At 35.9% G+C, this 26,270-nt stretch overlaps 2 protein-coding genes across 2 annotated transcripts in view; one reads left to right on the forward strand and one right to left on the reverse strand.

Moving 5' to 3' along the window:
• The window catches only part of Cpr65Ay (Cuticular protein 65Ay), a 111,654-nt gene that overhangs the window by 55,733 nt on the left and 29,651 nt on the right, over positions 1–26,270 (reverse strand). The gene's annotated exons all lie outside the window — the stretch shown is intronic.
• Positions 7,734–9,353, forward strand: Prdm13 (PR/SET domain 13). Its single transcript, XM_073981828.1, has one exon. It carries the CDS (start codon positions 7,734–7,736, stop codon positions 9,351–9,353), a length of 1,620 nt encoding a protein of 539 aa, XP_073837929.1.

The following is a 26,270-nucleotide window of genomic DNA, read 5'->3' on the forward strand; positions in this document are numbered from 1 at the left end:
TTAATTATTTAAGAGTATTCTTTCAGCTTCTATATGGGCTCGTGGATTTTTAAAGAATATTTTTTCAGGTTCTATATGGGCTCGTGGATTTTTAAAGAATATTTTTTCAGGTTCTATATGGGCTCGTGGATTTTTAAAGAATATTTTTTCAGGTTGTATATGGGCTCGTGGATTTTTAAAGAATATTTATTCTGGTTCAATATGGGCTCGTGGATTTAAAAGAATATTTATTCTGGTTCTATATGGGCTCGTGGATTTTTAAAGAATATTTTTTCAGAGACTATATGGACTCGAGGATTTTTAAAGAATATTTTTTCAGAGACTATATGGACTCATGGATTTTTAAAGAATATTTTTTCAGGGACTATATGGACTCATGGATTTTTAAAGAATATTTTTTCATGGACTATATGGACTCATGGATTTTTAAAGAATATTTTTTCAGGGACTATATGGACTCATGGATTTTTAAAGAATATTTTTTTCAGGGACTATATGGACTCATGAATTTTTAAAGAATATTTTTTCAGGGACTATATGGACTCATGAATTTTTAAAGAATATTTTTTCAGGGACTATATGGCCTCGTGGATGTTTTAAGAATTCGATTTCATGCTCTATATGGGCTCGTAATTATTTAAGAATTTTTTTCAGACTCTATTTAATTATTTAAGAGTATTCTTTCAGCTTCTATATGGGCTCGTGGATTTTTAAAGAATATTTTTTCAGGTTCTATATGGGCTCGTGGATTTTTAAAGAATATTTTTTCAGGTTCTATAGGGGCTCGTGGATTTTTAAAGAATATTTTTTCAGGGTCTACATGGGCTCATGGATTTTTAAAGAATATTTTTTCAGGGTCTACATGGGCTCGTGGAATTTTAAAGAATATTTTTTCAGGGTCTACATGGGCTCGTGGATTTTTAAAGAATATTTTTTCAGGGTCTGCATGGGCTCGTGGAATTTTAAAGAATATTTTTTCAGGGTCTACATGGGCTCGAGGATTTTAAAAGAATATTTTTTCAGGGTCTACATGGGCTCGTGGATTTTTAAAGAATATTTTTTCAGGGTCTACATGGGCTCGTGGATTTTTAAAGAATATTTTTCAGGGTCAACATGGGCTCGTGGATTTTAAAATAATATTTTTTCAGGGTCTACATGGGCTCGTGGATTTTTAAAGAATATTTTTTCAGGGTCTATATGGGCTCGTGGATTTTTAAAGAATATTTTTTCAGGGTTCATATGTGATTTTTAAAGAATATTTTTCAGGGTCTACATGGGCTCGTGGTTTTTAAAGAATATTTTTTCAGGGTCTACATGGGCTCGTGGATTTTAAAAGAATATTTTTTCAGGGTCGACATGGGCTCGTGGATTTTTAAAGAATATTTTTTCAGGGTCTACATGGGCTCGTGGATTTTAAAAGAATATTTTTTCAGAGTCGACATGGGCTCGTGGATTTTTAAAGAATATTTTTTCAGGGTCTACATGGGCTCGTGGATTTTTAAAGAATATTTTTTCAGGGTCTACATGGGCTCGTGGATTTTTAAAGAATATTTTTTCAGGGTCTACATGGGCTCGTGGATTTTTAAAGAATATTTTTTCAGGGTCTACATGGGCTCGTGGATTTTTAAAGAATATTTTTTCAGGGTCTACATGGGCTCGTGGATTTTTAAAGAATATTTTTTCAGGGTCTACATGGGCTCGTGGATTTTTAAAGAATATTTTTTCAGGGTCTACATGGGCTCGTCGATTTTTAAAGAATATTTTTTCAGGGTCTACATGGGCTCGTGGATTTTTAAAGAATATTTTTTCAGGGTCTACATGGGCTCGTGGATTTATAAAGAATATTTTTTCAGGGTCTACATGGGCTCGTGGATTTATAAAGAATATTTTTTCAGGGACTATATGGACTCGTGGATTTTTAAAGAATGTCTTATGAGAGTCTATATGGGTTCGAGGCTTTTTAAGATTATTTTTTCAGGGTCTACATGGGCTCGTGGATTTCCAAAGAATATTTTTTTAGGGTTTATATGGGCTCGTGGGTTTCTAAAAAATATGTTGTCAGGTTTTATATGGGCTCGTAATTATTTAAGAATATTTTTTCAGCTTCTATATGGACTCGTGGATTTTTTAAGGATATTTTTCATGGTGTGTCTAAGGTCGTGGATTTTTAAAGAATATTTTTCATGGTGTGTCTAAGGTCGTGGATTTTTAAAGAATATTTTTCAGGGTGTGTCTAGACTCGTGGATTTTAAAAAATATTTTGCAGGGTCATTAGAGCCTCCAAGATTTTTAAAGAATATCTTTTCAGGATCCATGTGTGCACGTGAAATTTTAAAAAATATTTTTCAGCGTCTCTAGAGGCTCCACATTTTAAAGAATATGTTTTCATTGTATATATGGACTCTTGGATGTTTAAAGAATAAGAGTCTATATGGGCTCGTGGATTTTTAAAGAATATTTTTACGGGGTCTGTATGGACACGGGGATCTTTAGAAAATATTTTTTCAAGGTTTTCAGGGTCTATATAGGCTTGTAGATTTTTAAAGAATATTTTTCAGCGTCTGTATGAGCCCGTGAATCTTCAAAGAATATTTTTTTCAGCATCTATATGGGTTCGAGGATTTTTAAAGAATATGGGATCGTAGATGTTTGAAGAATATTTTTCAAGACTTACATAGGCTCGTGGATTTTTAAAAAATATTTTTTCGGGGTCTGTATGGACCCGTGGATCTTCAATGAATATTTTTCAGGGTCTGTATGGACTCGCAGATCTTTAAAGAATATTTTCCAGGGTCTGTATGGGCTCATGAATCTTTATAGAATATTTTTCAGGGTCTGTATGGGCTCGTGAATATTTAAAAAATATTTTTCAGGGTCTGTATTGGGCAAGCGGATCTTTAGGAAATATTTTTTCAGTGCCTGTTTTGGCTCATGGATTTTTAAAGAATATTTCTTATGTTTTTCCTGTTAATGGCATGTCCAACTGCGCTCTTGTTTTTTGTAAGTTGCCAAAAACTTAATAAATTTTAATTATAAATTTCAACGGAATGCCACTCTAAATTAGAATTCTCCCAATTCCATAAGCTGTGGGTACCAGTTTTATAATACTCTTCAACCAATCCCCCTGATTTAAATAACCCCAAAATGTGTTTTCTCCTTGTGCAAACATGTGGACAAACTCCCACAATTTACATTTGTGTCTTCATTTTAAATTATCAATCCACCATTCTGATGTTATTTTTGCATTTCTATTAAGTTCGCTTCAGCCAACATTTATTTAATTAAGTACTTGAACGGGCTGCAAATTGTGAACTGGAATAAAAACAAACTCAACCAGCTGTGATTTTAAAACCAGGTTGCTTCGAAAAACATTACCAACTGCATGGCACCAGAGCCCAAAAAATATATCCTGGTTAAAAACAAGCAAACACCATAACATTCAACTGAAGCATCCATCCATCCATTGGAGATGGGCAGTGAGCCAACCACCACCATCATCATCGTCGTCATTCTGTTTGGTCTCCGTATGAATGACGATTTGTAGCAGGACGCGTGCCATGTGACCTGAAACACATGTTTTTTGTGATTTGCACACACACAAAACTTTAAGCGAAACAATCAGATAAGAATGTCAGTGCTTAAATGTTGATGTCCTGTTGATCCTCTTTTTCATTGCGACTATTATTGTTTGTATCGTTGAATGGCGGGATGTTAAACATATTAATTGTGTTATGAAAATACTTCAAAACTATTTTGTTGTAGTTTTGTGTAACAGGGTTGCATTGATTATTGAGAGGGCCTTTATTAATATCACGGATTAAAAAACATGTTCACAGGGAGTATAAGGGCTCATGGATATATTCTTCATGGTACAATCAGGGACCATAAGGGCTCGTGGATTTTTAAAGAATATTTTTCCAGTGTCTTTGGATCTCGTAGATTTTTAAGGGCTCGTGGATTTTTAAGGAATATTTTTCCAAGGATCATAAGGGCTCCTGGATTTTTAAAGAAAAATTGTCCAGGGGCCATAAGGGCTCGTGGATTTTTAAGGAATATTTTTCTAGGGACCATAAGGGCTCCTGGAGTTTTAAAGAACATTTTTCCAGGGACCATAAGGGCTCTTGGATTTTTAAAAAAAAAATCCAGGATTTTTAAAGAATATTTTCCAGGGACCAAACGGGTTATAAAGAACATTTTTCCAGTGACCATAAGGGCTCGTCGATTTTTAAGGAATATTTTTCCAGAGACCATAATGGCTCTTGGATTTTTAGGGAATATTTTTCCAGAGACTATAAGGGCTCCTGGATGTTTAAAGAAAAATTTTCCAGGGACCATGAGGGCTCGTGAATTTTTAAGGAATATTTTTCCTGGGACCATAAGGGCTCGTTGATTTTTAAGAATATTTTTCCAAGGACCATAAGGGCTCCTGGATTTTTAAAGAACATTTTTCAAGGGACCATAAGGGCACTTGGATTTTTAAGGAATATTTTTCCAGGGATCATAAAAGCTCGTGGATTTTTAAGGAATATTTTTCCAGGGACCATAAGGGCTCCTGGATTTTTAAAGAAAAATTTCCAGTGGACCATAAGGGCTCGTGGATTTTTAAGAATATTTTTCTTGGAACTTTAAGGGCTCTTGGATTTTTAAGAATATTCTTCTTGTGACCTTAAGTGCTCGTGGATTTCTAAGAATATTTTTCCTGGGACCATAAGGGCTCCTGAAGTTTTAAAGAAAATTTTCCAGGGACCATAAGGCCTCCTGGATTTTTAAAGAAAAATGTTCCAGGGACCATAAGGGCTCGTGGATTTTTATAGAATATTTTTCCAAGGACCATAAGGGCTCCTGGTTTTTTAAAGAACATTTTTCAAGGGACCATAAGGGCTCTTGGATTTTTAAGGAATATTTTTCCAGGGACCATAAAGGCTCGTGGATTTTTAAGGAATATTTTTCCAGGGACCATAAGGGCTCCTGGATTTTTAAAGAAAAATTTCCAGTGGACCATAAGGGCTCGTGGATTTTTAAAGAATATTTTTCCAGGGACCATAAAGGCTCGGAGTTATAAAGAAAAATTTTCCAGTGACCATAAGGGCTCTTGGGTTTTTAAAGAAAAATTTTCCAGGGACCATAAGGGCTCTTGGATTTTTAAGGAATATCTTTCCAGGGACCATAAGGGCTCCTGGATTTTTAAAGAAAAATTGTCCAGGGGCCATAAGGGCTCGTCGATTTTTAAGGAATATTTTTCCAGGGACCATAAGGGCTCGTGGATTTTTAAGGAATATTTTTCCAGGGACCATAAGGGCTCGTGGATGTTTAAGGAATATTTTTCCAGGGACCATAAGGGTTCGTGGATTTTTAAGGAATATTTTTCCAGGAACTATAAGGGCTCCTGGATTTTTAAAGAAAAAATTTCCAGGGCCATAAGGGCTCGTGGATTTTTAAGGAATATTTTTCCAGGGACCATAAAGGCTCGTGGATTTTTATGGAATATTTTCCAGGGATCATAAGGGCTCGGGTATTTTTAAGGAATATTTTTCCAGGGACCATAAAGGCTCGTGGATTTTTATGGAATATTTTCCAGGGATCATAAGGGCTCCTGAATTTTTAAAGAATAGGGACCATAAGGGCTCCTGGAGTTTTAAGGAATATTTTTCCAGGGACCATAAGGGCTCCTGGATTTTTAAGGAATATTTTTCCAGGGACCATAAGGGCTCCTGGATTTTTAAGGAATATTTTTCCAGGGACTATAAGGGTTCGTGGATTTTTAAGGAATATTTTTCCAGGGACCATAATGGCTCTTGGATTTTTAGGGAATATTTTTCCAGGGACCATAAGGGCTCCTGGATGTTTAAAGAAACATTTTCCAGGGACCATGAGGGCTCGTAAATTTTTAAGGAATATTTTTCCAGGAACCATTAGGGCTCGTGGATTTTAAGGAATATTTTCCAGGGACCATAAAGGCTCGTGGATTTTTAAGGAATATTTTTCCAGGGACCATAAAGGCTCGTGGATTTTTAAGGAATATTTTTCCAGGGACCATAAAGGCTCGTGGATTTTTAAGGAATATTTTTCCAGAGACCATAAAGGCTCGTGGATTTTTAAGGAATATTTTTCCAGTGGACCATAAAGGCTCGTGGATTTTTAAGGAATATTTTTCCAGGGACCATAAAGGCTCGTGGATTTTTAAGGAATATTTTTCCAAAGACCATAAAGGCTCGTGGATTTTTAAGGAATATTTTTCCAGGGACCATAATGGCTCTTGGATTTTTAGGGAATATTTTTCCAGGGACCATAGGGGCTCCTGGATGTTTAAAGAAACATTTTCCAGGGACCATGAGGGCTCGTGAATTTTTAAGGAATATTTTTCCAGGGACCATGAGGGCTCGTGAATTTTTAAGGAATATTTTTCCAGGGACCATTAGGGCTCGTGGATTTTTAAGGAATATTTTCCAGGGCTCGTCCAGGGCTTCCATAAGGGCTCGTGGATTTTTAAGGAATATTTTTCCAGGGACCTTAAGGGCTCTTGGATTTTTAAGAATATTTTTCCTGTGACCTTAAGGGCTCGTGGATTTTTAAGAATATTTTTCTTGGGAACTTTAAGGGCTCGTGGGTTTTTAAGAATATTTTTCCTGTGACCTTAAGTGCTCGTGGATTTTTAAGAATATTTTTCCTGTGACCTTAAGTGCTCGTGGATTTTTAAGAATATTTTTCCTGTGACCTTAAGTGCTCGTGGATTTTTAAGAATATTTTTTGCCACGGCTCGGAAATTTTAAATGAATTTTTTAAGGCCCTCCGGTTCGTTGGCCTTTATCCACGCGGCATTACAATTGCAAAAAACCACGACCAACCCTAAACCACAAAATATAGCTACTAATTAAGGCATTAGTCAATTATTATGACAATACCTCGTGGTTAGGGGGATGGTTTTTCAGCAGCAGCAACAACAACAACAAACAGGCATTTCACATTCTAAAATCAAAAAGAGGGGTTGGAGGAAAACAGATTTGTTCAGAACACGATCGTTTATATTCAATTAAAAACCTTTTAATGCCCACACGCACAAACACACACACACACCCAAAAGCCAAAAAGGCTTACAAGGACAATTGGAAAACGCACTCCCTTGCTTAACTTTGTCGAGTGTAACAAATATGTACTTACATACAGAGGAGGAGAGGGGAGAGGAGTGTACAAAGTCGAGTAGTGTTTTTTGGAAAATGTACACTTGCTGTTAAGGATGCTGACACTGCTGCACTTGCTACAAAGACCATCAACAACCACCCTGATTTAGACTTACAAGTGGAAGGAATGTTTGAATGGCAAGAACTTGTGTGCGTCCTCGATGTTGGGGTATGCAATGTTTGTTATCCTTGCTGCTGCTGCTGTTGGGTGAGCTATACAGGCGCGCAAACGCTGGGAATTTTAACACTTGTTGGCACATGTTGTCAGCTTAGATTGTTTTGTTGTGTTTTGACACTGCAAGCCGTAACAAATCGTTTAGCACAAATCGCAAATGGATGAAACCCCTAATGCTGGCACTTTCTAATACAAGGCATGGCAAGGATAAGGGTTTTGCAAAACCCAAAAATTCTGATTGCGAACACGTGGTACTTGCTTGTCTGTAAGCGTTGAACAACAACGCATATAAAAGCAAAAGGACATTTCCAATTGGAGTTCAGAATCGAGTTAGACATCAAACGAGCAACATCATCAGCGAGAGAGACAATTAGAAAAATATGCTTCCGGTATTGCCAACCTCTCATAGTATAGTCCAGCAACAGAATCATCATTTAGTGGATAATACCCGAGGAAATAATCAAAACCAAAGTCCAACAGCCCATAGTCCAAATAAACGTAATTCCAGTATGATATTCCGTATTGAACATTTACTGCCACAGACAGCAGCCAACACAGCTCCCAGATCTTCATCACCGCCACCGGCCCCATCATCACCCCCATCAACAACAAGGCCGGAGAAAAATGGCAGCCAATCTTCATCTTCAAGTTCACCGAAAAAATCCAAAATCATACGAGCTGGAGTACACGTGACTCAATTAATACCCAAGGATACTGTATCGGTGTCAATAGACAGTCATGCACTTATTGCAGCCAGCACCACTGAAGTGGCCAATGAGCCAATGGCACGTGCCTATTGTTCTCTGTCGCCAAAAGGCGATGTGTTAATTCTAAACGCCTCAATAATGCGTAAAATTAAACTCTCCGAGGATATACACAGCTATAATGGCGTTTTCGAATTGGCCAAAAATGGTCAGGTGCAACTAAGAGTAGTGCGAGACATACAACGTGATGAAGAAATCGTAGCCTGGTTTGGTGAAGAATTGACACTACTCATGGCCATACCATTCCTTACCCCGCTTAATATACAAGGCAACAACCGTTATATGTGTCATTGGTGCCATTTGACTTTTGAAACACCGAATCCTTTGAAAATACACTTGGCCTTGGGCTGTGGACGCCACAACATTGATGTTTTGTGGATACGTTTGCATTATGCCCTACGCGCCAAACAATACAGTCAACAACTGTTTACATTGCCATTGGTAAGTGAGACAAGTCCTTTGAGAACATCACCGACATTAGCCAGCAGCAGCACCACCACAACAGCTAACAGCAGTGGTCCCCAAACAACAACTACAACTAGTTCCATGGTCAATTTATCTCCCAGCTACTCACCACCAGTCCAGCCACAGACATCATCCCCACCACCAGCAGCAGCACCAGCGACTTCAAGATTTTCTGCCTTCAAACCAATTTCTTTGGCAACAACATCAACACATTCACATCCTCACCATCCCCCTACCTCCTTACCTGTTTCCTTGGCCACAGCCTTAGGTGGAACACCACATCTTCACACTTCAACAGCAGCTCACATGTCCTTCCTTCCCTCGCTCTCATCGGCGGGCTTTCCTCACATGAGCCTATTGCATCCACAGCCCAGTACAAATCCCCTTAATGCAGCTGCTCAAATTGAAGCCATTGTCAGTAATATGGGTGCCTCCAAACAGGGTCATCTATGTATCTATTGTGGTAAAATGTATTCCCGTAAATATGGTTTGAAAATTCACATTCGCACCCACACCGGATTCAAGCCTCTCAAATGTAAATATTGCCTCAGGCCATTTGGCGATCCAAGTAATTTAAATAAACACATACGGCTACATTTACAATCCGCCGCTCAGGCTGGAGGACATTCAAGCGGAGCCGAAGCTTATCAATGTACCCTGTGTCATAAAACGTTTGCCCGTCGCCGCGATCTTCAGAAACATGTTGAAAATCGTCATGCTGATGCAAGTTCGACGGCGGAAAGTAAAATGGATACAGCACACTCAGATTAGGTGGTATCTACTCTGTGGTATATGTGGTCGACGACGATGTACACACCCAATTGCCTAAACTCAACTTACAGGAACTGACTACCTCAGCTACAGGGGCCCAATTAATGTACAAGAACCATATGTGATACTAGTTTTAAGCCATAATCAATAGAAACTTTATTATAACAATACAAACACACATACACATATACATAGATATATAATCAATAAAATTGTATACGTACATGAAAATTAATGAGTTTGGATTTTTGATCAACCCACATAAAGCCACTGACCGTTTAAACGCCACCAAAAATGGTTGCAAAATTTGACGTAAAACTCGTTCATTTTCGCAATTTTTTGTGAGCTTTTTTATATTTTATTGCAGTATTGTCTGTTATCTATCATGCCATGCATATAAAACTTATTTGGCCTATGCATTTTCAGGCAAATGGGCTAAAACGCAAGCTATTCAAAAATCGATTTTTTTGTAATTTTCGACGTTTGAGGAAAAATTTAAATACGCGATAAAAACTTAATCGTAAATGTTACATTCATCTAAAGTCAGGGATTTATTAGGAATGTAGTAAGAGTATTTTCTCAATAAAAAAACCAAGGGGCATGTAAGAATACACCTATATTACCCTTCAAAGTTTTCGGCACATTTAAAAGAAGATCCGATTGCAGGAATACTATTCGTTTTAGAAAAAAAAGTTATTTATTAAAAAATACTTAGAATGTCTCAAAAATATCATTTTCATATAAAATATTAAGTTTTCTCGCAAAAAAATCTTGGCGCTAAGTGGGTTAAGGAAAATCCTTGATTTAAAGTTAATATACATTATGGGCTTTAGAAGTAAAAGGATTCTGTAGGAAAGACCACCCAATATCCTACACTAATACCTTTACTTGTTGAAATTACCTCATTTTATGTCCTAATCTTATTGCTCTGTGTCTCTGTCTCATTGAACAATTCTTATGAACCCCACTTATTATACCCTCAGCCTTTAGGTTAAAGAGGGTATTTACACTTTGATACGAACAAAAATGTGTAGAGAATAACCGATTTGGTCCATACTTTGCACATTGGGTAATTTCTACCAAACTTAGTTGAGGTTCTAATATGGACTCAATCGGTCCACTCCTTCGGGTACCTCCCACACAAAATTTCGGAAAAGTTCAGTTTAGGACCTGGTCTCGAATCGCTTTGACTTTTTTTTACGCAAGTTGTATTCGTTGTCCTCTATACGACGCTGTAAGTTTCAGTAGGTGCAAGTCCATACTTCCTGAGAAAATAGCCTGAAAGTTACAAAAAACCCTATGACACCGGGTGTAGTGGTTGGACAGCAAGACAACTCTCGAACGGATCTGCCGATTCGGTCCAAAATTTGGCTTTCGTAATATTTTGTCCAAACTTAGTTCAAGTTCAAAGATGGATTATATCGGTCCACTCCTTCCGGTACCTCCCCCACAAAAGTTCGAAAATGTTCGGGAAATTTGTGCGTACGATAACTCTTGAAGGGAGTAACCGATTTGGTCCATACTTTGCACATTATGAAATTTATACCAGACTTAGATGAGGTTCCATTATGGACTCAATCAGTAAACCCCTTCGAGTACCTCCCACATAAAATTTCGGAAAAGTTCAGATTAGGACCTGCTCTCGAATCGCCTTGGTTTTTGTTGTAACATCTAGTATTCACTGCCCCCTATACGAAGGTACAAGTTTCCTCAAGGGCAAGTCCATACTTCCTGAAATAATTTATGGGTGGAAGCGCAAGATAATTCTCGAACGGAAATGCCGATTCCGGACAAAATTTGGCCTTCGTAATATTGTTTCCAAACTTACTTTAAGTTCGTAGATAAGTCATATCGGTCCACTCCTTCAGGTACCTACCCCACAAAAGTTCAAAAATATTCGGAAAAATTGTGCGCACGATAACTCTTGATGGGAGTGACCGATTTGGTCCATACTTTACACATTCTCATAATATCTACCAGATATAGATCAGGTTCGAATATGGACTATATTTGTCCACTCCATCCCGTACCACCCACACAAAATTTTGGATAAGTTCACTTTAAGACCTGCTATTGAATCACTTTGACTTACATTCGCTGCCTCAATTACGATGGTAAAAGTGGTTTCAGGGGCAAGCCCATATTTCTTGAGAAAACAGCCCGAAGGGTGTAAAAACCTCCAATGGCACCCCCATGGTCTATGTCAGCCCTTTCCTTTAAATACCTTTTCCGCAAAATTTTTGAACTTTAATCCTAATCAACATTTTTGTCGGTTCATACGACCAAAATTTTGAAACCCCCTGAATACATAAGTTTTTTGTAAAAAAAAGTGTTTCAATTTGCACAGGCTGAGGGTATATCTCTGTCGGCAAAACCGACTGATACTTTTTTCCTTGTTAATCTTAAATATTTAGAAAATTTGTATAAATAAAAACACAAAATTCATCTCTATTGGATCAATGGGGTAAGTTCAAATACTGATGAAAATATCGGATCTTTCACGACTTCCTTTGCATGGGCTCAAATGCTGATGAAAAGATCGGATCTTTCACGACTTCGTTTGAACCAATGCAAAAGATGTCATGAAATCACGTCATCGCATAGAACCCCTTCCTTCAAATTTTGCTGGGTAGCAATGTACGTTATCCTGTCTAACTGGTTAACACGACATTCTTTATAATTTACTAGCAAAATGCCCGCTACTTCGTAAGCGGTAAAGGAATAATATACAAATAAACAATATTTAATATGGAGAAAACAGAAAATTTTGATTTCTTTCAAGTACTGCTCGTACACGTTTTGTTCGAATTTAAAAAAAACCTCTAAACTTCAACAGCGGCCTACATTTTAAATTTCAGTCCATGTTTTATTAGAACGGTATGGGTATTTTAAAATTTTATCCACATTTTCCAACCGATTTTTGGAATTTGTGATATCAAATGTAGAAAACCATTATTCAGTAGTTCGATTCTCTAACACATTTTTAGAGTTACCGACAATTGTCGGTAAGATTAAAATGCTTATAATTTTGGTTATTACCGATATTTTTCGGTAAGTTAGCGATGAATAAAAAGCAGTCGTAAAGTTCTACCGATAGTACAAGTGTTGTCAACTTTTATTTTAACTTTTCATTCATAATTTTGCGTTCTAATTTACCGATTTTTGTCGGTAACTCAAAAAATGTGTTAGAGAATCGCACTACAGAAGATGTTACCCTTAATTTTTGAGACATTTTATTTTAGGCCTTTTTTTCTCAGAATGTAAAAACCTTCTTATAAAACATTAGCCGCATAGATCTACCTTTTCAAATGAACTTACTATAACGTTTAGAATAGACAACAATGGTAAAAACAATTTTGTTGAATAGGTACGTTTGACTTCTTTATTTCAGTACATTATTTAGAAACCGAATTCGTGTTATTCAGTACAATTTTTAAATCCAGGACCTTAGCTCAAATGTTACAGTTTTAGCTCTACTTGTTCACCCAATGTCAATTGTATTACATGTAGAAACCTTTCATACATTTAAAGGCGGATTTAAATAAACATTCTGATCCAATCTCAACAGTTATCATCATAACAAATTTCAATTATCGATTCACCCAATGCCAGTGTTTCAATATTTAGTATTATTTAATACTTCTAGTACACTTATTGTACGACCACCTCTAACAATTAACCTGACAAATCAATAATATATCAGAATTTCACTTCTATTCTTTAGCCCAATATTAAATTTATTGCAATTTTGTAATTTTCAAGCACTAATTTCAATAACTATCTCCAACAGTAATTGCGAGTTTCAGGATTCCACCTCTATCCGTCCTCCCAAATCTAAATTGTACCAAATTTAGTACCATTTATTACTTTTCGTACCCATAAATACGAATTTCCAAAACTTCCTCAATCCCACACTCCAACAGTAACCTTAACTCGAAATTTCAGGATTCCAGCTCTATTCGTTCCCCAAATTCAAAACTACCTCAATCCTACAAAAACTACCTCATTCCTATACTCCATAAGTAAACTTTATCATAAATTTCAGGATTCCACCTCTATCTGTTCACCCAAATCCCAAATGTACCAAACTTAGTACCATTTAGTACTTTCCGTTTCCAACAGTATCCTTAATTCCAAATTTCAGGATTCCAGCTCTATCCGTTCCTCAAAATCCAAATTGAACCAAATTTAGTATTTATCGTACCCATAAGTACGAATTTCCAAAACTTCTTCAGTCCTACACTCCAACAGTAACCTTAACTCGAAATTTCAGGATTCTAGCTGTACCCGTTCACCCAAATATAAATTGTACCAAATTTAGTACTATTTAGTACTTTCCGTATCCATAAGTACGAATTTCCGAAACTACCTCAATCCTACACTCCATAAGTAATCTTAATTCTAAATTTCAGGATTACAGCTCTTTCCGTCCACCTAAATTTAAATTGTACCAAATTAAGTACCATTTAGTACTTTCCGTACCCATAAGTAAAAATTTCCAAGACTAAGTCCAACAGTAATCTTAATTCCAAATTTCAGGATCCCAGCTCTATTCGTTCCCCCAAATCCAAATTGTACCAAATTTAGTACTTTTCGTACCCATAAGTACGAATTTCCAAAACTTCCTCAATCCTACACTCCAACAGTAACCTTAAATCGAAATTTCAGGATTCCAACTTTATCCGTTCACCCAAATATAAATTGTACCAAATTTAGTACATTTAGTACTTTCCGTACTCATAAGTATGAATTTCCATAACTACCTCAACCATACACTCTATCAGTAATCTTAATTCGAAATTTCAGGATTCCAACTCTATCCGTTCAACTAAATTTAAATTGTACCAAATTTAGTACCATTTAGTACTTTCCGTACCCATAAGTACGAATTTCCAAGACTAACTCAATCCTACACTCCAAAAGTAATTAAATTCCAAATTTCAGGATTCCAGCTTTATCCGTTCAACCAAATCCCATTTGTACCAAATTTAGTACCGTTTACTACTTTTCGTACCCATAAGTAAGAATTTCAAAACTACCTCAATCCTTCACTCCACCAGTAATCTTAATTCCAAATTTCAGGTTTCCATGTCTATCTAAATCCAAATTGTACCAAATTTGGTACAATTTAGTACTTTTCGTACACATAAGTACGAATTTCCAAAACTACCCCCATACTCAATCGTACACTTCAACGGTAATCTAAATTTCAAATTTCAGGTTTTCAGCTCTATCCGTTCACCCAAATCCAAATTGTACCAAATTTAGTACCATTTAGTACTACTCGTACACATAAGTACGAACTTCCACAATCATTTCCTTATATCAACACCACTTCCCAACCTTAATTGCCATACCAAATATGAAGATTGTAGCTATATCCGCTCAAAATATACAATTGGTACCAAATTTAGTAACTTTTCGTACACTTATAAGTCGAATTTCCAAAAACCCTTTGGTACATCTTTCTAAATCTCCATCAGTTACCCTCATTCCAAATTTCAGAATTCTAGCTCTTCCCGTTTGCCTAATACAAAGGGTACCATATTTAGTACCTTTTAGTACTTTTCGTACCCTTCTAGGTGGAATTTCCAAAAACCCAGCCTTATCTCACCCCTACACACCGACAGCAACCCACAGTCAAAATTTCAGCTTTCTAGCTTCAGCGGTTTCGTCTGGGCGATGATATGTCAGTCACTCAGTCACTCACTCACTCACTCACTCACTAAGCTCTTTTATATATATAGATTATAATTATTCCAAATTTCAGTTTTCCATCTCTATGCGTTCACTCACATCCAAATTGTACCAAATTTAGTACGTTTCGTACCCATAAGTACGAATTTCCAAAACTGCCTCAATCCTACACTCCAACAGTAACCTTAATTCGAAATTTCAGGATTCCAACTCGATCCGTTGAACTAAATTTAATTGTACCAAATTTAGTACCGTTTACTACTTTTCGTACCCATAAGTAAGAATTTCCAAAACTACCTCAATCCTTCACTCCATCAGTAATCTTAATTCCAAATTTCAGGTTTCCATGTCTATCTAAATCCAAATTGTACCAAATTTGGTACCATTTAGTACTTTTCGTACACATAAGTATGAATTTCCAAAAGTACACCCATATCTCAATCGTACGCTTCAACGGTAATCTAAATTCCAAATTTCAGGTTTTCAGCTCTATCCGTTCACCCAAATCCAAATTGTACCAAATTTAGTACCATTTAGTACTACTCGTAGACATAAGTACGAACTTCCAAAATCATTTCCTTTTATTAACACCACTTTCCAACCTTGATTTCCATACCAAATATGAACATTGTAGCTATATCCGCTCAAAATATACAATTGGTACCAAATTTAGTAACTTTTCGTACACTTATAGGTCGAATTTCCAAAAACCCTTTGGTACATCTTTCTAACTCTCCATCAGTTACCCCCATTCCAAATTTCAGAATTCTAGCTCTTCCCGTTTGCCTAATACAAAGGGTACCATATTTAGTACCTTTTCGTACTTTTCGTACCCTTCTAGGTCGAATTTCCAAAAACCCAGCCTTATCTCACCCCTACACACCGACAGCAACCCACAGTCAAAATTTCAGCTTTCTAGCTTCAGCGGTTTCGTCTGGGCGATGATATGTCAGTCACTCACTCACTCACTCACTCACTCACTCACTCATCACTAAGCTCTTTTATATATATAGATTATTTATTATTTTGTACTTTTTAATTATGGTTACTATTTGTTATTAAATATTAATTATGCATTACATATTTTATTATTTATTTGTATTGCGATGTTCTTATTAATTATTTGTTATTCATCACTTATTATTATAAAATATTTATTGCTTATTATTAATTATGTATGCGTTTGTATGTTCCAAATGGACTCAAAAACGAATGTACAGGGAGAACAATAGGCTATATATTTTTTTTGAATTTCGGAGGGGGCGGGGTACATCCCTTATGTCCTACTTTTTTAAAAACGCCATTCTAGCACGCCATATGTTATATATCCAAAACTTCTGAACCGATTTTCCAGAAAATGTCAAAGGATGTACAGGGAGCAGCCGTGGTGAAAATAGTTTATATATTTTGTTGGATTTTCGGAGGGAGCGGGGAACCTCCCCTGTGCCCTATTTTTAAGAAACCCTTTTTAGTAAAACTGGTGAACGTATCGGTAAGAAAATTAATTTGCGAGGCAGTGGTGGTTGTGTCTCCGACCCGAGGTAATAATTTGGGGTCCATTTTTATAAATATGTTATACAAATATTCAAAACTAGTTAAACGATTTTCTTGAACATTTCAGGGAATGTATATTGGCGATCAGTGGGAAAAAAGGTTACATATTTGGCTGATTTTCGGCGGGGACTGGGTACCTTCCACAGGCCCTATTTTTAAACGCTATTTTTGCAAATTTACGATTGTATCTGTTAGAAAATTAATTTAGAAGGCAACGGTGGTTGAATCTCCGACCCTAAGTACCTATATGGGGCCTAAAGAACCGACCACGCTCAGTTTTTTAAATATGTACTAACTCTGAAACAACTAAACCCATTTTTCCTAAAAATTTCCGAGAATGTACCGGGATGACCCCTGGTGAAAATAGGCTACATATTTTGTTGCATTTGGATTTCAGACAAACAGCTGATGAAATAAATTCATGCCTCAAGTCATCAGTTCTTTGGCGGCATGTTAAAATTGCATATCGCACCAACATCAGATCCCGACTAATTAGCGATGCAAGAACAATATAATTAACATAATAATAGTCTATGTATAAAGTAGAAAAATGTTTGTACGTTTGTTTGCTTGGTTGAAGTTTATAAACTCAAAACCGCTGAACCGATCTTCCTAAAATTTTCAGAGTATATCACTACATGGCCTAGAAGTAAAATAGGCTCTAAAAATTACTGAAATTCTGCGTTGATCCAGAGACCTATCATCAGAATCGGAGGTACATACCACCAAAAAAATTTAAATTTTGTATGCAAATATCTATAGAAGGGTAACAGATAATGTTTCCAAATTTTTGGATGTGTGAAGGAATTTGGTCTAGAAGTAAATTTGCCAAATTATATTGAAATCGGTTTAGATTTGGATATAGCTCCCATATATATTTTGGGCCGATTTCATTAAACACGCTGGCTAAGTCCAATTTCAATGAAATTTGGAATGTGTGACGGAATTGGGTCTAGAAATAAATTTACCTAAGTATATTGAAATCGGTTCAGAATATAGATATAGATAAAGCTTGATGCACCAAACACGCTATATACCCGATTTTAATGAAAGTTGAAATGTGTGACAAAAATTGGCCTACAAATAAATGTGTCAAAATATATTTTAACTTATTCGGGGAAGCGAAACGCACAGGGTTCAGCTTGTTATTACATATTGTTGAATACTAATTATTTAATTTTGTTGAATACTAATTATTTAAATTTAATTTGTGTGGGAGTCCATGGATGACGAAAATACCTTTGGTTTCTTTGGCTCGCGGGGGTTTCTTAGAATTTAAACTGTAAACGGTCTAATTGTATACTTTTATAAGGGAAAGTATAAAAATAATCAAAAAGTTAAAACACAAAAGTACCGCAACTCATCTATTTATACCCTACACCACTATGTGGGGAGGGTCGGCGTAGGTAACCAAATAACGGAGATATCGCAATAGTCGGTAATACATCCCATTTATCCATTTTTTTTGGAAATCACGCCAGGTCCCAATTTTGATCGAATCATCACGAAATTTTGAGGGTTAATGGGGGTCTCACAGAGGAAGAAGCCTATTGATTTTAGTGATGGTCGGATAATATTTAGGGGTCGGAATGGGCAAAAAACATATTCGGAGAAAAGTCAACATTTTATTTCAAAGGCAATATCTCTGTTTCTTTAGGAGGTATATCAAAAGCAAAACCTAGCAAGGAAACTACAAAATATCGCCTTTACAACGATGTAAAGTAGGTTGGCGTAGGTGGTCAAATAGCAGAAATATGGCAATAGTCGATAATGCATCCCATTTTCCGTTTTTTTTGTAATCACGCTACAGGTCGCAATTTTGATCGGATCGTCACGAAATTTTGGGGGTTAATGGGCGTCCCAAAGAGAAAGAAGTCTATTGATTTTGAGGATGGTTTTATAATATTCAGGGGTCGGAATGGGCAAACACTTATTTGGAGAAAGGTCAACGTTTTATTTCAAAGCCAATATCTCTGTTTCTTTTGGAGGTATATCTAAAGCCTAAACCTAGCAAGGAAAGTAGAAAATATCACCTTTACAACGATGTAAATTAGGTTGTCGTAGGTGGTCACATAGCAAAGATATGGCAATAGTCGATAATGCATCCCATTTTCCGATTTTCTTTTGTAATCCCGTTACAGGTCGCAATTTTGATCGGATCGTCACGACATTTTGGGGGTAAATGGGAGTCCCACAGAGGAAGAAGCCTACTGATTTTAATGATGGTCGGATAATATTCAGGGGTCGGAATGGGCAAAAACTTATTTAGAGAAAAGGTCTACGTTTTATTTCAAAGCCAATATCTCTGTTTTTTTAAGAGGTATATCAAAAGCAAAACAACGATGTAAAGTAGGTTGTCGTAGCTGCTCAAACAACAGAGATATCGCAATAGTCGGTAATGCATCCCATTTTCTGACTTGCTTGTAGTCACGCTACAGGTCGCAATTTTGATCGGATCGTGGGAGTGGATGCGGGTCCCACAGAGGAAGAAGCCTATTTAGTTTGGTGATGGTCGGATAATATTCAGGAGACGGAATAAGCGAAAAACTTATGTGGAGGAAAGTCAACGTTTTTTTCTTATGCGAATATCTCCGCTTCTGGTTGGAGTATTCCAAAAGCAATACCCGTCAATGGTAGAAGAAGAGATCTCGTTTATATTGATGCAAAGTATGTTGACGTAAGTGAGCAAACCGAGATATTGCAAAATTCAGTAATAAACCCAATTTTTCCACAGAGGAAGAAGCCTATTGATTTTGGTGATAGTCGGATAATATTTAGGGGTCGGAATGGGGAAAAACTTATTTGGAGACTAATTCAAAGTTTTATTCTTTGTGAATATATTGGCTTCTAGTAGGGGTATCCCAACGGCAAAGCCTGTCAATGGAAGAAGAAAATATTACCTTTACATTGGTGTATAGCAGGTTGGCGAAGGTTGTCAAACAAGGGAGATACCAAAATAGTCGGTAATGCATCCAATTCTTCCATTTTTTGCAAACAAGCTACAGGTCGTAATTTTGATTGGATGGTCACGAAATGTTGGTTGCTTATGGGGGTCCCACAGACAAAGAGGCATATTATTTTTGGTGGTAGTCGGATTATATTCCCTAAAAGAAATGTTTACCAGTGAAAAGCTTATGCACAGGGGTAGTGGTGTAGGGTATCACATGGTCGGCCCCGTCCCGACTATAGCCTTTGGTCACTTGTTTAATAATGGGACTGAAATTAGAGGGCCTTATATCAATATGCATTAAAACGTGGATCTATTCTAACCACTTTCAGCATGGAGAACCTCTCCAACCAAACAAAATCCCAAACTCCGTATTACAGCCGATATTCTTAGAAATTAAAGTATGACCTTCGAATACTGAAAATCTTCGCGATAGCGAAAACAACTGCTACTCTCTGCGGAAATTAGAAATCAAAATGCCAATTTAGGGCCTCAATAATTAATAAAAAATCAACTAACAACCTTTAAAATAGCTTTCACAACATTTTAAAATTTCATGATTTTTGGTCAAGTCATTATAGATAGAATACGATGGAGAATAATCTCCATCAAATTTCAATATAAGTCTCCGAATAAATGAAATATGTATTTGCAATATATATCAAGAAAATATATACATCAAGTTTGCCAACAAAACACCCAAATATTTTTTGAATAAATTTGTTTTGTTCTTTTTTCGAGTTGATGCATTAAAGTAACATGAAATTTAGTTCTAGACGAAAGGTGTTAAAAGAAGAAATATTCCACACAAAATTTAATTGTAAGTCCCAGAACAAAATAGATATTTGAGTAAACTACTTTGTTAAGAAAATGACGTTACAAAATTAGATATTATAGATAGAAATTATTTTTGAACTTTTAGACTCTTAATTAAAATTTATTCCATACTGAGTCAAAATCTCCTAAAATACCTCACTTTTTGGGGGTTGTGTGAAAAGAAGAAATGTTCCAAATCAAATTTCATTATGAGTCTCTGAACAAAAGAAATTTGTAGCTATAAGATTTAACATCTCCAGAAGCTTTCGCTTTTTATATATGATTTAGGACCGTATTCTACCGTTTTTATTCACAAATGTTAGTGACTCGCATGATAACCCGCATTGTTGTCAGTAATATTGCCAACGACTTTTTATAGTTAAAATGCAACCTGTAGAAATGGGCGGAACTTGCCACGCCTATTTAGATTACTTCCCGACATAAACTTTCAAAACGCCGATACACGTGTCTTTTTCTTCGGCCCTCTTTCATAATCTGTGCGGTGTTTCTTGTAATTTTAAAAAAAAGTTCGATTTTGTTGCACAGTGTTATTATTCTCGGAGAAAATGTCAAAGTCCCTATGCTCCCTGTGTTGACGGAGCAAGTCTTTGGCGCTCCTTCAACTATAAAAACAAAGCCCACGTATCTTATATTTTTTATTAGTTAATTTATTTTTCTGTATCATTTCACATTTTCTTCTATACTTAACTCTGATACTATTTTTTCGATTTTCTTTTTCTTCTTACAGCTAAACATTACACATTGATTTCAGTTGCAAATATTTGATAGGCTAATTTCAAACATACACATACATACATGTGTACATATCATAATATACTTCGATTATGTACATTACTAATATGTTTGATTCTCTTAAATGGAATTGTTGTTTGTTGCCAATAACATTTTAGACTTTCGTTTGAAGCCGTTTCTGTTTGCGTTAAGTAAATTTTGAACACTTTTTTTTTAAATACACTCATCATTCCTTAATTGTTTATTTAAGTATCTTTCTTTTAGTTAACTGTAAAAAATTATTTGTTTTTTTTTAGTTTAAAGATAAATAGACACCAATATTTATTTGTTATTATTATTTTTTTTTTCATATATAACTAATTCTTGTTAACACTAACAAATAATAAAACAACTTTTAACCACAAAAAAAAATATTTCAAGTAGTTGTTTTCTTTGTGAAAAATACATATTTACATACATACAAAATGTATATATGTATTTGTATATATTTATACATACAAGTATGTATAAATACATACCTTTTTTATATATGGACAATAAATTTTTAAATTCTTGTGATTAAGTTTTATTTGGTTGAATTTTTATATTTCATTGAAGCACACTTGGGTTTTAATTCTTAATAATTAGAAATTATTTTTCTTTATTTTTCTGTTTTCAAATATATTTTTATTTTTTATTAAGATAGAGAAAGTTACAAATATAATTTTATTCGTATATATGTATAGTGTCATTGGATTCGGGGGCGGAACTATTTATATTTTTCTTATTTTTTTCTTAATTCGATTTCTTATGCTTTTCTGCTTTTGAATATTTTTTAATATATTTTTTTATATCTATATTTTATGCCACAACTACATATTTTATTTTATTATTTATATATATATATTTTCTGTTGTTGTTGTCTATTACAATCGTTGTTGTTCCCAATAAGGTAATGTTCTCATTTTTTCAAGTTTTTTGTCTTTTCTTAATTCACATTTGTTTTAGAAATTGTGGTTTATGTGTATTTGAACATATTTGTTAACATATGCATTGAATTTTTGTTTAATAATTTAAAACTAATTGCGCCATTAAAAATTACAACCTGTCCGTTAAAGAAATAAATTATAGTTAACAAAGATAAATATGAAATAAGATTTTAATTTTTAATTTTATGTCATAAAGGTAAAATACATGGTCGATATGATAGATAATTTCAAATCCTACACTACTACTAGAATGGCTCAACAAAGACGTTTAAAAGAAACAACAATTTTTTTAAGTACAGAGATTATGAGAAAATATTCTGATAACTTACCTTAGTATACAGCATTTTGAACTTTAAAATCAAATATAAAACTGTCGCACAGTGATTCAAACATATTTTTCAAAATATTTTTGTTGGAACGGAGGTGAAAATATTTTGTTTATCAAATAGGAAAAATACATATGTAGACCTATCACGGTGCTCTTGAAACAAATTTAAATGGAAGGTGCTTACACCTGGGAAGTTTTTGCAGATTTTCAAACTACAATGTTCGTAGATGAGAAAAATCAAAAAACGCAAAAATCGCCGGAGCGCTTTTTAAATAAATCGCGATTCAAGTTGACATTTTTAGGGGTTGTTTAGGTTTTTGCGATGTTGCTTGAAAACCGCAAGTCCTATAAAAATGGGACTAATAAACATTTTGTAGCTATCAAAATTCTCTACAAGATTGATCTGTATGGTATTCTCGTTGGTTTTACCGTTTTTGAGATTTAGAAGTTCAAATTGGGACAATTAAAATTCAATTCAATTCTGTATCGCCCCCTTATAAAACAATGTTATGACTGCAAATTCCCAACTAAAACTTATATATCTAAAAAATGGTACAACCTAGGATAAGTAACTTAAGCCAGTCTTGTAGAGAATTTTCACAGCTTTAAGATTTGCTAAGGTCCCATATCGATAAGACCGTAGTCAAGCAAAACCGCGAAAGCCTAACAAAAAAACTAAAAATGTAAACTAACCTTCTTTATCTCAAAAATTGTACAGCCTGGGAACAAATCATAAAGGTCAATCCTGTAGAGAATTTTCACAGCTACAACATTTTCTTTAGATCGATTTCAAGCAAAATCGTTAAAAACCTAAAAAACACCTAAAAATTTGAATTTTGACCGCGATTTCTTTCAAAATCCCTACAGCGATTTTTTCTTGTTTTTGGATTTTTCTCATCTATGAGCATTGCTGTTTCAGAATTAAGAAAAACGTCCCCTGTGTAAGCGTTTTTCATTAAAAGTTAGTTAAGGCGCACCCTTCATGACATTGTTTTATAAGAGGGCGATACAGAATTGAATTGAATTTTAATTGTCCCAATTTGAACTTCTATATCTCAAAAACGGTAAAATCGATGAGAATACCATAAAGGTCAATCGTGTAGAGAATTTTGATAGCTACAAAATTTTCTTTAGTCCCATTTTTATAGGACTTGCGGTTTTCAAGCTATATCGCAAAAACCTAAACAACCCCTAAAAATGTCAATTTGAATCGCGATTTATTTAAAATTTATTTATTGTAGTTTCAAAATCTGCAAAAACTTCCCAGGTGTAAGCACCTTCCATTTAAATTTGCTTCAAGAGCACCGTGCTATTCTATAACTTTTATCCATTGAAAAGTTGTTAACATTTCTTTTGTTTTTGTAAAAACAAATGAAATTGTTGTAAAATAAACAATGGGTAAAGTTGTTAAAAAGTTACTGAATAGGGGGGATGGTCTGTTTCAAGGCACATTTGTATAAGGTAGAAGTGACAATCAGCTGTATTTTTACGTTTTTGTAAATTAGGATTTCAAAATGTAATAGGATCTACTAATAAATTTTGAACTTCGAAATTTCTAAACGGGTAATAAAAATGACTTACGACAGTTCTGAATACTTTATATTTGCATTTTGATTCAAATTTGTTCCATTTTAGAGAATTTTCAAAATATATTTATGTTTTTCCTGAGAAGATTTTTAGAACGACCCTATTATTCAATATTTTCTTTGACATTGAATTTTCAACAACAACAATGTTGTTTTTGTAAATTTGTTAGTTGTTGCAATTCATACATCTACCTTATATAAATGTGCCTTGGTCAGTCGAACAACTACCAAACTTTTTGTTGTAATTTTTGATATGTTTTTGTTTTCAATCAAGGAGTTTGGAGTAGTAAATTGAACGACTTTGAATTCAATAGTAGCGAAGACGACGAAGATACCACAGACCCAATCCCAGAAGATGGTATTGAATGTATACCGCCCGGCCAAAATGAGGTAAAGACAGCAATAAACCGGTCGAGCTGTTCAAAGCCGGAGGTGACACGCTGATAAGGTGTATGCAATGCAACTTAATGGTCATAACACTTCTCCACTAAAAATTTTCAACGTAGTTCCATATTTTGATATATCCCCCATAACTCCCGACTTTCGGTATTTTGAGGCTTTTAGCTACAATTTTGAACCGAACTAGATGTAATTTGGGTGACGTAGGGGATGAGAGATACCAAGCAACGGTCCTGACCGGCTTTAACATGGCAAAGTCCAGGATTTATCTTGGTCCCTCTCTAATCTCAAGTGGACACTGACCTCCCCATGGTGTAACCTGGGGAGATGCCTTTAACACCCGTTACAGGTAGCTAACATGTGCCGCGCGTTCACCCATAAGAACGTTAAAAACTTGGGTTTTTGCGCCGGGTTAGTGCCAAAATTGGGAAGGAAAATATCTTTGGCCCAACAGTCGGAAAATTCAGTCTCCGCAATGAAACATCTGACAATGGCATGAGGCTGATAGACTTCGCAGCGGCAAAAAACATGGTAGTCAGCAGCATCTCGACATCCATAAGGGCACCTCCAGATCAGAAAACAAGAAATCAAATTGATCACGTTGTAAAAGATGGAAGACATTCATCGAGCGTGTTGGATGTGCGTTCGTTCCTAAGAGCAAACATAGACTCGGACCACTACCTTGTTGCAGCAAAGGTACGCACCCTGTTAAACGTAGCAAACAAAGTACGAACAGACCCAACACGAAAGTAAGACATCGGTAAGCTGCAATCACAACAGATAGCCACAGCATATTCCACTCAACTAGCCCAACTGCTTAATCAAAGCACTCCTCATCCCGATAACATATCAGCGTAATGGTAAAGTATTGGCCACTCCATGCAAACAGCCGCAAAATCCATACTTGGATACCAGAGACCTCCACCAATGAATCCATGGTATGATCAGGAGTGTCGTACTGCTACCGAAGAGAAAAATGCGGCATATAGGGCTACTTTACAATCCGTAGCAACGCGTAGCGCACGAGAGAGATATCTGGAGAAATGGAGAGAGGAGAAACGTCTTTTCCGCAAGAAAAAGAGAGAGATGGAAAAGCGGGATTGTGAAAAAATCGAGATGTACAGGAACCATAATGAAGTCCGAAAATTCTACCAAAGAATCAAGCATCAAACTGATGGCTTTGCTACAGGCACATTCTCCTGTAGAGACCAGCAAGGCAATTTGGTAACTGATACAGATAGTGTGCTCAGGATATGGAGAGAGCATTTTTCAAACCTATCCAGCGAAGACGACGAAGATACCACAGACTCAACCCCAGAAGATGGTATTGAATGTATTCCGCCCAGCCAAGATGAGGTAAAGACATCAATAAATCGGCTGAAGAATAATAAGGCAGCAGGAGCCGATAGCTTACCAGCCGAGCTGTTCAAAACCGGAGGCGACACGCTGATAAGGTGTATGATTCAGCTAGTTAGCACCATCTGGCAGGAAGAACGCGTACCCCACGATTGGAACGTGAGCATCCTATGTCCAGTCCACGAGAAGGGTTATAAGCTCCAATTACAGGGGCATAAGTCTGCTCCCTATTGCATATAAGATAGTGTCAGGGATATTGTGCGAACGACTAAAGCCGAGATAATTGGACCATACCAATGCGGCTTTAGACCTGGCAAGTCCACCATTGACCAGATATTTACCCTGCGGCAAATCCTGGAGAGGACCCAAGATATGCAGATCGACACCTACCACCTTTTTGTCGATTCTAAAGCAGCCTTTGACAGCCCGCTGCGTTCAAAGGTACTCCAAGCCATGTCTGAATTTGGTATCCCCGCAAGGCTCATCCGGCTTTGTAAAATGAATTTAACTGAC

The sequence above is a fragment of the Musca autumnalis genome, unplaced genomic scaffold (assembly GCF_047663935.1).
Source record: "Musca autumnalis isolate F117 unplaced genomic scaffold, ASM4766393v1 scaffold_4, whole genome shotgun sequence".
NCBI lineage: Eukaryota > Metazoa > Arthropoda > Insecta > Diptera > Muscidae > Musca > Musca autumnalis.